The 14,095-nt window shown below is 40.0% G+C and overlaps 1 protein-coding gene across 1 annotated transcript; it reads left to right on the forward strand.

Moving 5' to 3' along the window:
* The first annotated feature begins 3,103 nt into the window (after positions 1-3,103).
* On the forward strand, positions 3,104-13,846 carry LOC116411015 (vomeronasal type-2 receptor 26-like). Its single transcript, XM_031902780.1, has 4 exons — positions 3,104-3,411; positions 5,328-5,619; positions 7,748-7,922; positions 12,963-13,846. The coding sequence occupies exons 1-4, from the start codon at positions 3,104-3,106 to the stop codon at positions 13,844-13,846; spliced, it is 1,659 nt and encodes a 552-aa protein (XP_031758640.1).
* The last annotated feature ends 249 nt before the right edge of the window (positions 13,847-14,095 follow it).

Here is a 14,095-nt window from a genome sequence, read left to right on the forward strand (position 1 = left end):
GCACAACCATGTATGTAGTAGGTATTACTGCACACATAGAACTGTCACGTAGAGAAGTCTAACAATTGCCTACAAGGATGCTGATACCTCTTGTCTCTTTTTGTTAATTACAATTCTAAGAATACACACTATGACCAAACAGAACAATCGGTTTAGTTTGCGACAAGCAAGTTGGCATTCGTAAGGGAAGGGCAATGGGAAGTGACCTAAAATGATAGAGAAGCACCAGGCTTCCTGTTCTAATGATGGTTCTATGTACTATTGCATTACACATTGCATTTCAGTGCTGGTCTTTATTGCTCCATATTCTATATTGGTTGGTATCAGTGATAAGTGAATCTGTCCCGTTTCGTTTCGTTTCACCATAAAATTCGTGAAACAGCAAGTAAATTTGTGAAACGCATTTGTCGCAAAATTTTTCTTTTGTCATCTGGGTCTTTTTTGTAGCTTGCATTTTTTTGCTGCCAGCACGTGCAATTTTTCTGCGACCACGCCCAGTTTTGATGCAGCCGCGCTCTTTTTTAATGAGACCGAGCCCAATCTGACGCGACCGCACCCAATTTGACGTGCAACAAAAAAATTCTGCATGATGCATTTTTTCACGGCAAATTTTTCCAGAAGTTTTGCGAAACAATTCGCCAATGCCGAAATGCGGAAATTTGCTGCAAATCCATGCCTGACGTCTTCACTAGTTGGTATCATATACAGGTATATGTACTGATAATACTGTCCTCCTTTCGTAATAAACAACTTTACTTCTCTTTAGCCAAGCTCATGAAGTTGCTGATTGTAGTTCCTCGGATCTCCAAATATCCTCCATTTCCATAATCCATTAATTCAGGGTGGGTAATATGGTGGATTTACACTTACGAGGGCATTCAGAGTATACTGTGTTAGAGATTTTTTTTATAGGAGGAGCTGGAATGAACATTGTGGTGAAGAAGGGTTGTAGTTTGTTATTGCATATGTCTGTAATCTCATTCCAAAATGTTCTTGTCCCTGAGGATTGTTTACACCATCAACATTTATCTGACGTTCCCGGATTTTTTTTTTAGTAGGGGTGTTGTCAAACAGTTTTTTCTCTGCTCTGTTGGTAGAACATATTAAGGGGCTTATTCATCAATTTTTGAATTTGTGAATTCAATTTTTTTTTTCTAAATCGATTAAACTTTGCGATCGCAAAAATTCCTGAATACTCAATTTTTCGAGTTTTAGACTCGTATACAACTCGTAAACTCGAATTACAAACTTGTAAACTGGAACTGACAATATGGCATGACTAGGACAGCTCCCATTGACTTCTATAGAAACTGGCAAGCTTTTAGATGGCGAAGTTCTACATTCGAGTTTTCACCTTTGAGTTTTCGAACCATAACTCAAATTAGAGTATTTTAATTGCAAAAAAATAAAATAAAAAACAAAACTCTAAGGATGGAAATTACTATTTAATCAATATGGTAAAACTGATTCAGCTAAATCCAGTTAAATATGACAGTTAGGAATGAGTTAACATTTTCACCTGGTTTTTGCCAGCGCCAAATATTTTTGCAAATCTGCCCATCAATGTTTTTGTTAAAATGTTCACAAATGTTTCTGCGGTTTTGAGAGATTGGGGAAGTTTTGCTCAACATTAATGATGGTGAAACCCAGTGGAACCAGAACTTCTCATATGTAACCTGAATGGCTCTTGTGTGTTCTGCTGTCAGGGAATATCAAGGAATATTATGGGCCAAAAACTAGACTGGGGGTCATCTGTACTTGGTAAATGGGATTTAATATTGCCATATGGCAGGGATCCCCAACCTTTTATACCCGTGAGCCACATTTAAATGGAATAAGTGTTGAGCACTAAAACATTATTTTGCCCAGTCCTGTGCTTAAGGGCAAATGCCCATACCTGAGGCACTCTTACCTTCCAGTTTGTGCCTGTATGTTACCCAACCACTTAGATTGTAACCTCTACGGGGCAGGGACCTCCTTCCTACTGTGTCTCATACCACATGGCACTAATATATATATATTTACTGTATTTATTTATTATATCACTTGTCCTCTCTGTGTGTAATTTTGTATTCTGTAAGACTGTACAGCGCTGCGTACCCTTGTGGCGCTTTATAAATAAAGTTATACATACATACATTGAGGAGCAACACAAGCATGAAAAAAATTATAATTGGCTATTTGGTAGCCCCTATGTGGCTTTACACTGGGTATTATGCAATCAACATTTGCCTCCAAGACAGAAATTCAAAAATGAGCACCTACTTTGAGGCCACTTGGAGCAACATCCAAGGGGTTGGGGAGCAACATGTTGCTAACGAACCACTGGTTGTGGATCACTGCCATATGGCACTTATCGACCAGAGCAACTTCCCCACTCATGTAAACAGATACAAAGACACTTTACAAAGTGGTTTCCACCCACCCATCACCCAATGCCCCTCAAAAGGTAAAAGGGTATCTGGTGTACATGAAAAAAACACCATAAAACAACAACCCTAGAAATGTGCAATAGAAACATAATTAAGATGAATGCAAGAGGAATATAAAAAAAAAAAAAACTTGACCTGAATAACTTAGAACTAACCTTTAAAAGAACCAGAAGGCTTCCATCTACGCTACAATTCAATTCTAATTTTGCTTCTCTACCTTTACATGACCACTTTTTATAGCCAAGGTTGAGGGCTGATGGCCAAAAAAATAAGATCAACAGAGCCTTTTGGCCACCAAAATGGTAAATCCAATGTACCCATTGTAAAGAAATGTTGTCGGAGGCCATAGTCATATTCATCATGTGTCTTACGGGCCACCCCATAGTGTCAGTTTAACAGGAACATGAATTATACTTGAAAATGGAATTAAATGGTTGAGTTCTTAGAAGAACAGATAATTGATATCAGGGGACATGAGTCAGGTGAATATAAAGAAACACTATATTGGGAAGAGCCAAAAACAAGAAGTGATAATTGTTTCAAATAATGATATTTATGACTGATCTAATGAAAATTCTGCATATATATGTGTGTATAAGGTTCTGCACTCGGGTTAGAGCTGATGAAATGTATAACCAAACCAGCTGCTGTTCCGTCTCTTCTGCTCCATTATGTCTCATCTCTGCCGGGATCAGCTCAGCAAACTACAATTTTTCTTCGCTCTTTTCTATGAATCAATGGAGATGATATTTTCTATCAAGCTCAAGGTTTTTCTAGTGGTTCTGATGTTCCAGGTTTTTTCTGCAGCTGCTGAAATGCCTAATCCCAGCTCTATGTGCCGGCTGAGCAGCAGCAGTGATACCAAGTATCTTAGGACTGGAGAATTCATAGTGGGAGGAATGTTCCATATCAAAGATGCGTATAAGCCATTAAGTTCTCTTCGTTTTTATGACAAACCACAACACTATAAATGTTCAGGGTAAGTAAAAAAAAAAAGTGACATTTCAGACTTCAGGTTTTTCTAGTGGTTCAGGTGCTTCCTATGGGTCCTAACATGCCCAACCCCAGCTCTAGATACTAGCTGAATAAGAGAAGGAATACTAAACTTTAGGGTTTTTATGGGTTTTATGGGTTTTTATTAAAATCTTCTCAAGAAAGAATTAACATAACTCAGACTGACATGCCGGCCAATAATCTCAACTTCCAACCAAAATCCCCCCCCAGTCCACTGGCCAAATGTCCCAATGAAGAACCTGACAAATGGACAAAAGCAGCCTCAGTCCTAGTCTCTACCCTTTTTTAACTTTTTTTTTTCCCCTGATGAAGACCCATTATTGGGTTGAAACGCATTGGGATTTATTTTCTATGTTTTATATTTAAAAAAAAAATAATTTATTTTGTAATTTTTCAGTGTGCATACACTTTTTTGCTTCTATGATTATTTTTGGATCTGCTGATTGGGTTTTCTCCAGTGTACTGCACCTCGCTCTTGATTGAGGTTCTGGTAAGGTGTGCACTCTGATATCTTGTATTATCAGTCCTAGGAAGAGTCTATGCCTTTGCCATGGATTTCCAGAAGAGGACGATGGAAAATCAAAACTATTTACATCCATACTAATGTTTTAGGGATGGGGACTGTGGTTCTACAGTTTGGTAGGAAACAATAAAACTATATGCGTGCACTTATAAGCCCATGTGTCACTGTGTGACCTTGCCTCTATTATTTCTATTATACATGTAAATTCAAATGGCAAAATTATTTCCAAACCCCAATTAAGAGTTCCCCCATATATATACAGTAGGTAGGGCTATAAGATGGAAAAGCAAAAGCAGCTCATACCATGGGAAAATAAAGCCAACTACCAATCTTACTGGTAGATGACAAACGCTGTTTTGCCACTTGGTTGTTTTACGTTTGAAGAATAAAGTACAGGTATGGGATCCCTTATCCGGAAACCCATTATCCAGAAAACGCCAAATTACAGAAAGCCTGCCTCCCATAGACTCCATTTTAATCAAATAATTCCGATTTTTAAGATTGATTTCCTTTTTCTCTGTAATAATAAAACAGTACCTGTACTTGATCCCAACTAAGATATAATTACCCCTTATTGGGGGCAGAACAGCCCTATTGGGTTTATTTCATGGTTAAATGATTCCCTTTTCTCTGTAATAATAAAACAGTACCTGTACTTGATCCCAACTAAGATATAATTACCCCTTATTGGGGGCAGAACAGCCCTATTGGGTTTATTTCATGGTTAAATGATTCCCTTTTCTCTGTAATAATAAAACAGTACCTGTACTTGATCCCAACTAAGATATAATTACCCCTTATTGGGGGCAGAACAGCCCTATTGGGTTTATTTCATGGTTAAATGATTCCCTTTTCTCTGTAATAATAAAACAGTACCTGTACTTGATCCCAACTAAGATATAATTACCCCTTATTGGGGGCAGAACAGCCCTATTGGGTTTATTTAATGGTTAAATGATTCCCTTTTCTCTGTAATAATAAAACAGTACCTGTACTTGATCCCAACTAAGATATAATTACCCCTTATTGGGGGGCAGAACAGACCTATTGGGTTTATTTAATGGTTAAATGATTCCCTTTTCTCTGTAATAATAAAACAGTACCTGTACTTGATCCCAACTAAGATATAATTACCCCTTATTGGAGGCAAAACAGTCCTATTGGGTTTGATTAATGGTTTATTGATTTTTTAGTAGACTTAAGGTATGAAGATCCATATTACAAAAAAGACCCCTTATCCGGAATACCCTTGGTCCCAAGCATTCTGGATAATGGGTCCTATACCTGTATATCGTTTATATAGTAAACAAAAAGAACATTTGCTGGCATCAGATATTTACTTTTTTTAAAAATTACAGATCATCATTCCGACAGTACCGCTATTTACTGGTTTTCATTCATACAATTGAAGAGATCAACAAGGATCCAGAGATCTTGCCCAATGTGACTTTGGGCTATCACATCTTTGACTCTTGTGATGATGCACAAAAGTCACTGGAAGGAACGTTTAGTATCCTATCGGGGACACAACAACTCATCCCAAATTACAGCTGCTGGAATAACAGGAAGGTTGTGGGCTTCATAGGAGACTTATCTTCTGTTTCTTCTCTGAGTATGGCATCACTCACAGGGATTTACAGGTACCCTCAGGTTTGTACTCAAACTCAAATCATTTCTTAATGTAAATTGGTTTTGGGACCTTTAGAACCATCATCTGACTCTCAAAGTTGCTTGTGAGTTTATTTATTGGTTGCTTGTGGTTTCAGTAAAGCAGGTTCTTACCAAAACCTCAGCTATGGGGATCCTCTTCTTCTTGGTTTCCCTCAGTTTGGTGTCAGAGGAAGTCAATACTTTGGGAACGGGAATTCTGGGGAATTGAATCTGTGCTTAATCTAGCTACACCTTGGCTGTGGGCAGGGCTGTGAGAACTATAATACTGTATAGCTGGTGAACAAAATAGTTTCTGTTTTCCTGCAAACACAAACTGTTCTGCTAACACTAGAGAGCAAATCTGACCACTTTGTAATGTACTTTAATCCTACAGCAACTTCTTTACTCCTAGATCTTCTTGGTGTGGCTATTCCTGCCAGTAACCACCAGTATCTACCCCCCCTAAGTTTTACCCTGTTTTACTGATAAGTTTTACTGGGCGCTTCAAGTATCACCTGATAGAAGTCAGGAATGATGGGAGGTATAACATTCAAGGACAGGCGTTCATAGGACAGGCACAAATTCACTAAGGAAAGTCACTGTAAGGCGCTCTGCCGGGCCGGCGCGTTCTCCTACCTTAGTTCGCGCCGGCCGGCAGACGCGCTCTGGTATGGGCCCACACTTCCGGGTTCGGCGGGGACGGCGCGACGGTACTGCGCATGCGCGATGACGCGCGGACATGCGCAGTTGCGCGCCTTGAAGCTTTGGGCGCCATCTTTGTACAGGTTTTTAGTTCTTCCGGTTCCCTTCTGTTTTGGCGCCAAAATACTGCTATTTAAACCCCTTCCTTCAGTGTTTCATTGCCCAAGCTGGCTTCTGGTTTATTGTCAGTACCTGCTTAAGCATTTTGTTGTTGTTTTCGGTTTTGACCTTTGCCTGTACCCTGACCACGATTCCTGCTACCTGCCTCGACCTTTTGCCTGTGCCCGACTACGATTCTGCCTTGCCTTGCCGGTACCCCGTTTTTGTCTGAACTCTGAAAGTTTGCAGGACCCCAGCTTGGACCGCAGCAGAAAGTTCCGGGGCCCCAAAAGGGCGTCGGTGAAGACCGGGAAGGGCTGGGAGTTCCTGTTATACCGTAAGAGTCAGACTTTGCATCCAGCGGTCGCACACTGGTTCCTAACTAACTTGAACGTTACAGTCACTGAATTATTTGATGAGTCTGGTCTATTCCTGAATGAACTGCAGAATTTCTTATGGTGTTGCAGTATACACACTACTATACACTCTCTTTAAACTGTACACCAAATGAATATTCAATCTGGCCATTTATATTAAAATCATCCCTGGTCAGGGCATGGCTTGAAGTGGCTTGCATAAGCTCCTACACTGTAGCTTCTGGGCCGATTCATCATAAAAAGTGATATGAGTTGGTTTTCAAGCTGAATCCAGTACCCATTACAACCTTTTCCAAGTCTGGATCCAGAACCAACATAGGATACAGCAAAAAGAAGCAGTCACCGCAAAAACTCAACTCCTTCTATGGGAAGAAAAACAAACTTGAGGCCATACAAGATGGAGCCAAGTCCCAGGCAGACACCTCTCTATCCCAGCATTGCTCTCCCACAGTGGGAAACAAATCAAAGATATGCATGCTACCTTCAGACTAGATTTACAGTCTGACTTCAGAAATTTGCTCAAAGAACTTAAAAAGGAGATAACAGAACTGGGTGCCAGAACCTCATACTTAGAAGATAAGATGAAAGAAACAGTGTTCATACAGTTTGGTCAATGAAACTTAAACATAAAATTATGGATAATGTAGGCATTAGGGGGTTCCCTGAGTCTATCCAGCAACTCAGCTTTACTAGCAAATTGCCCCCAAACTAGGAATGCACAAAAACTTATACATTATATCAAAAACCAATACAAGGAAACTATCTTAGACCCTAGGAAAATAGGAGACCATTTTGCATCCTTCTACAGCTATACAACTTAGCAGATGATTCAAGCACAGAGACACCAATGACACAACACAACAACATCAGAGAATTGATGGCTTTAGATAAGCTTCACTTTCCTACTGGTGAACCACCTCTTTAATCCCCTTTTTCTGATTTTTCGGCAGATCAGTTATGGCTCCAGGGATCCCGTGTTTAATGACCGAGTACAGTTTCCTTCCTTCTACAGAACTATCCCTGATGAACTATCTGAAATCAATGGGATTGTAGAACTGATTAAGCACTTTGGCTGGAAATGGGTCGGGCTCATTGTATCTGATGATGAGATTGGGCTTAGGGCAGGTAAAAATCTGGAGGGAGAAATGAAGAAACACGGGATCTGTTTGGCCTTCAACATTAGAATTGATAATGGGGCAATGACTTCTACAACTTCCATTAAGATAAGAGAAAAGTTACTCAGCAGCACAGCTAATGTAATAGTTCTTTTAGTCAGTTTAATGTATGTCGAATTTTTTATGTTCTTTTTTGCCGTCTTTGACATGCCGGAGAAAATATGGATTGTGTCTTCAACTTTCTTAAAGGTTTTAGATACAGCGTATCCCCAAAATCGAATAATATTTAATGGCTTGTTGGCTCTTTCCGTCCAACAAGGAGAGATTCCTGGGTTTAGGGAATATTTATATGGTTTAAATCCATCTCTCTATAAATATAATGCTTTGTTCCCTAACGTATCACAGAGACTCTCAGATTGTGAACTGTTCAAAACCAGTCAAACAATCCCAAGCAGGACAGGCATCTCCCTACCAAAATGCACGGAGAGTGAATCCTTTGATGAGTATGGCCTGTCATTGAATGATACAATGAATTACAGAATATCTTATGGGGTTTACACGGCAGTATACACAATGGCCCTCGCTCTTCATAAACTGTACATGGAACAAACACTGACAAGTCACCCTGAGAGAAATGCAAGACTACAAAAGAATTTCATGCAATGGAAGGTAAGATTTTATTTTAAGAAGGCCCGTAATAGGCTTCATACAGTATCTGCACCATATCAGCATGGCGTGTTGGTAGCAGGCTGATTACAGGGTCTGAGTATCAGGATGAGGTGCAATTATGAGGTTTCCCTGGAACCATGGCTGATTGGCTCCAGACTGGCATTACTATGATCTTATAACATCTATCTGGAAAAATGCATTGTTGAGAACCACTGTTCTCTGGGCAACAATGGGCAAATTTGCCCATGTGCAGTAACCCATAGCAAACAGTCAGTGATTGCCTTTCTTCAGCCAGCTGCAGGTAGAACAATGAATGCCACAATTCAATTGGTTGCTATAGGTTACAGCCCATGGGCAAATTTACCCAGTGTTGATAAATGACCCCCAGTGTCTGTTGCATGTTCTTAATGTAATAACTCTTATTAAAATGAGTTTTAATGTAATTATCTACGGCCATCCCTTTTGGGGGATTTCCTGGTTTCTTGTCAGTACTAAAGATTGCTCCTAATGCTACATAAATGGCAAATCCATTTAAAGTTTTACCCTTTGTTCCCAACATAAATTCCTTGTTAATATGGTTAATGGCTCGTATAACTAATCTTTCACTCATCTACAACCAATACATTGGTTTTCTACCAAAAATATGTCCAGGCACCCACAGTCTAAGGCAGCGATCCCCAACCAGTGGCTCGGGGGCAACATGTTGCTCCCCAACCCCTTGGATGTTGCTCTCAGTGCCCCCAAACCAGGGAGTTATTTTTGAATTCCTGACTTGGGGGCAAGTTTTGGTTGAATAAAAACAAGATTTCCTACCAAATAAAGCCCCTGTAAGCTGATAGGGTGCATAGAGGCTGCCTAATAGCCAATCACAGCCCTTATTTGGCAGCTCCATTACCTTTTATGATGCTTGTGTTGCTCCCCAAGTCTTTTTACATTTGACTGTGGCTTATGAGTAAGAAAGGGTGGGGGATCCCTAGTTTAAAGTAAGACCTACAAATGGTAATTTAACCTGGGAATGTTCCTGCTCCATGGCGTGGCACAATGGCATCAGGAGCACCACATCAGGCACTGGAGCCTCTGACATGATGGCCATGGGTTCAACTATCTTGGAACAAGCACTTCAACTGCCTCTTACACATTCAGAAACACACATGGCAACTATTAGAAACTGTTACTAATAAATACTTTTACTCCTAGCTAAATGAAATCATACAGAACAAGGGTTTCGAGATGACCTCTGGGGACAAAATGCACTTTAAACTCAAAGGAGACCCATCAACCCAATATGACATTTTGAAATGTTTTTTCTTAGAAGAAGGAGGTGCCCGAACAGTAAAAGTTGGAAGCTTTGATCTATCCAAACCTGCTGGTAATCGGTTATCCATCAATACCAGCGCCGATCTCTGGGGCCCTTACTTTGCAGAGGTAACATTTGCAACACATTGGCCTGGTTTTCTGAAGTTTTAGTTATAAAACCGCAAATGTGATGTTTGTTTGGAAGCATCTGTAGAAGACCTGTATATGCACTTTAATGGGCAGATTTATCAATATGATATAATGTAGGAGAGCAGAAGAAAAGCAGAAAATGAGGATGTAAGGGACATCCATAATCTTTTGGACTTCATACAATCTGTATTACAATCCAACACACTCTGCTGCTTTTTATGTAAAGTTGAAATTGATCTCCAGATTGCCAAGGCCAAAGGTTCCTTCTCAATTCTCATCCTCTGTGTTGTACTCCTGGTCCTTGATACTCACAACTATTCCAATTTGATGCAAATTCTCAGTTCCTGTGATCCCCAATTAAGCTGCATCCTGGTTTTATTCTCACCTTTCTAGCCAGTCCTGACTTTTATGCTTTTTTCCCAGTCTGTCTGTGTGGGGTTATTCTGTATTCAACCCCCTTGTGTTCTCCCTATAAACTCTCCTTCATTTATTTATCTTTAAACAGAATTTGTATGTAGATGATAGCCATACATATTTAGACACTACTTAATCCCTGAATTTCTGACCTAGATCTCTAACTGCTTCCTGAATAGAGAGAATAGAAAGATTCATTGTTCAGTTTTTGAAGATGAAAGTTTGGCAGGATGGCCAATAATCACTTTTTGTTCTCCAAACATTGGTCTTTCCCTCATCAAACTATTTGACCAATTAGCTTGTGTAACCTCTATTTTGGCTCAGTAACTGCCCTCCCAGACTAGTACCAGTAGAACATGGGCTACCATGGACTCTCTTACCCAGAATGGGCCTTCGCTAAGTGGAAGAGGAAGGTGAGGTGTTGGGAAACTACACCTCCCTAGATGCTATCAGAAAAAAAATAAAGAAAAAATAAAGTGGGAGCCATAGGTTCTTGTAAACAACAAAACAGAAAACATTTACTGAACATGCACATTGTTTTTTCAGTTTCTCAGAGGCCAGTGGTACAGGCAACATCACATGCAGAACACAATAAAGGATGAAACTCCCCTGAGCACAGACTTGGCAGAAATCTCACTACGCCCCATAGTGGCCTGGATCCCCTCAGGGAATTCTTTATTCTGATTCCCTATCCACTGGAATGCCTACACTACGGGTTATATTGCCTGGGAGTAGTGATGAGTGAATCTGTTCCATTTTGCTTTGGCGAAAAATTTGTGAATCTTTCAAAAGATCCGTGAAATGGCGAAAAATTAGTGAAACAGCGAAAATGTTGTGCAGCCTTTACGCTTGGTTATGCAGCCCATTTGCCCGAAAACCAATAGGCTGCCCAGGAAATTCTGGGAACAGGTCCACTTACTAGTGATGAGCAAAATATTTGGCGGGCACGGATTTGCAGCGAAATTCCACATTTCGCCTCTCTAGAAAATTTTACAGAAAATATTGCAAGAGAAAAAGCTCACCAAAAAATCGCCCATTGAACAATTAATTTTGTCTCGAAAAAGTATGGCACAAAGAAGCAGCCATTGAGTTTAATGTATTTTGTGCAGAAAAAAATGCCCCCCCAAAAAACACCCATTTCCCAAATTTCTGCTTTTTCTGGAAATTTTTCATTTTTGTTTGCAGGACAGATTTGCTCATCACTACCACTTATCTATTTGACCAAATGACATTGCAGCATTCAGTAGTACTTGATAACTACTCAGCAGTAGGGATGCAAGAATCCCAGATTTGGTTCGGGATTCGGCCGAATCCTTCAGAGTGGGTTCGGGGGTTCGGGGGTTCGGTGAATCCTTACTCAGCAGCTCAAATGTTATTATTACACTGCAGAAATATATAACTTTAGTGGAATTGCCTACTGTTAGGCTTGTTTGATGTTGCGTTATTCTGTTTCTAGAAATAATAAAAAAACAGTGGAAATTAAATGTATTGATTAGAATACAATTCATTAACAGGAATATGAATCAGGTTTATATTTTGCCCCACAGTGCCCAATATCTCAGTGCAACGAGCCCTGTGTGCCCGGATACAGGAAATCTAAGATAGAGGGGAAGCCGCTCTGTTGCTATAAATGTGTTTCATGCGCAGAAGGGGAAATCTCTAATACAACAGGTAGGTCTTACTCAGGGCAGTATTTATATATAGGCAACTAATGTCCCATTCCTAGGGTTGATTTACAGAAGCGGCCCTTGGATGCCTATATAGAAGATGAAAACAAAAAACACACACAACAAATCTGTAGATGTAGGTTTGCCAGTGTGGGAATGGCACCATTTCTGGCACACAGTATTATAATAACGTTGGTGTTATGTAATAATGTCTGTCTTATTATATAACAATTTTTGTCATCCTGAAGAAGTTCTAACAGTACTGAGGTACGCCTACTCACCTCGCTGGCCTATCTCTCCTTTATTTTCATGCAAGACATGGCATAATAGCCCTACTCCTTGAGCATTTCAGCTCTGGTTTAATTTGGTTCCCTTCACCCACTCCTCTCCTGTGGATCCTATGTGATCCAACTGGTTGCCACATGATTGGATTACCCTGATCTTGCCACTACTTGGGCAGCCATATTGAGCAAAGATCTGCTCCAGTCAAGCTTCTAATATTCAACTGCCACTTGGCCCCCCTGATGATGGTCTGTAATGGCAGATAATTTATTATAGGGTTCCCTCTTAGCCCTGCATCAAAAGGCACACTGAAACCTGGAACCAATGTTAGAGAGCACGGAACTGACGCCATTTTGATTTTGATGATTTGGAAGCAGTTGCATTGGATGCCGTGCACAAGTGTCAGATGCAATTGCATCCTATACAATGCCCATACAATGTGTGACAATGTGTGAATTCTGGAATTCTGGAAAAAACCTGTGCATTTTGGGGGAAAACACATTGCCATTGTGTCCAAAAGTGCAAGAGGGTAAGTGAATGCACCCCAAATCCCTCTTTGTATTTTTTTATAGATGCACAGAGCTGCATAAGGTGCTCAAAAGATGAAATGTCTAACAAAGAGAAGAATGGCTGCATCCCAAAGAATATAAACTTCCTATCTTATGAAGATATGTTGGGTGCAACCTTATCCTTTATCTCTGTAATATGTTCTATTGCATGTGCTGTAATCCTGGGAATCTTTATAAAGTACCGCGAGACTCCTATAGTGAGAGCCAACAACCGATATCTCAGCTGTCTCCTCCTCATCTCTCTCATGTTGTGTTTCCTCTGCACTTTATTATTCATTGGGCGCCCAACTCAGATATGTTGTCTCCTCCGACACGTAACATTTGGGATTGTATTTACTATTTCTGTTTCTTCTGTGTTGGCTAAAACTCTCACAGTTATTATTGCCTTCAATGCCACAAAGCCTGGGAGCAAGCTGAAGAAGTATGTAGGAACCCAACTGGCCACCATATTAGTCATTGTATGTTCTTTGGGTGAAAGTATAATTTCCATTGTATGGTTGGCCTCCAATCCTCCATTCTCAGAAACTGATTTTTTTTCAGATCCATATTACATTATTCTACAGTGTAATGAAGGATCGGGTTCTTTCTTCTTCTGTATAATTGAATATATAGGAACGTTGGCCCTACTGAGTTTCATTGCTGCATTTCTAGCCAAGGATTTCCCTGACCGATTTAATGAGGCTAAAAACATCACTTTCAGTATGTTGGGGTTCTGTAGCGTGTGGGGGGCATTTGTCCCTGCATACCTGAGCAGTAAGGGCAGTAGAATGGTGGCCATCTTATCCTCCAGTGCTGGATTACTGGGCTGTATATTCATTCCCAAGTGCTATATCATATTTCTTAGGCCTGATATATATAACTCAAAACATACTATTGTTAAAAAATAAAATTAACTTAAGGCCTAAAGTTTAGTGGAGATTAAATTAAATATCTTTACAAAGAGGAATGTATTTCCTATCATCTCTTCTTTTCATAATCTACTATAATTTACTCCCCAACAGATTTGTGCTTACCTCAGTATGAGGAATAGGAAATCTTTTTTATGTTTCCCTTGGTAAGGAAAAGGTATAACTGATGGTATAACCAAGTAACTATGACATGGCAAGGAGGGTCCCCCAATATATGTTAGATCATAA

The sequence above is a fragment of the Xenopus tropicalis genome, chromosome 5, assembly GCF_000004195.4.
Source record: "Xenopus tropicalis strain Nigerian chromosome 5, UCB_Xtro_10.0, whole genome shotgun sequence".
Classification (NCBI taxonomy): Eukaryota; Metazoa; Chordata; class Amphibia; order Anura; family Pipidae; genus Xenopus; species Xenopus tropicalis.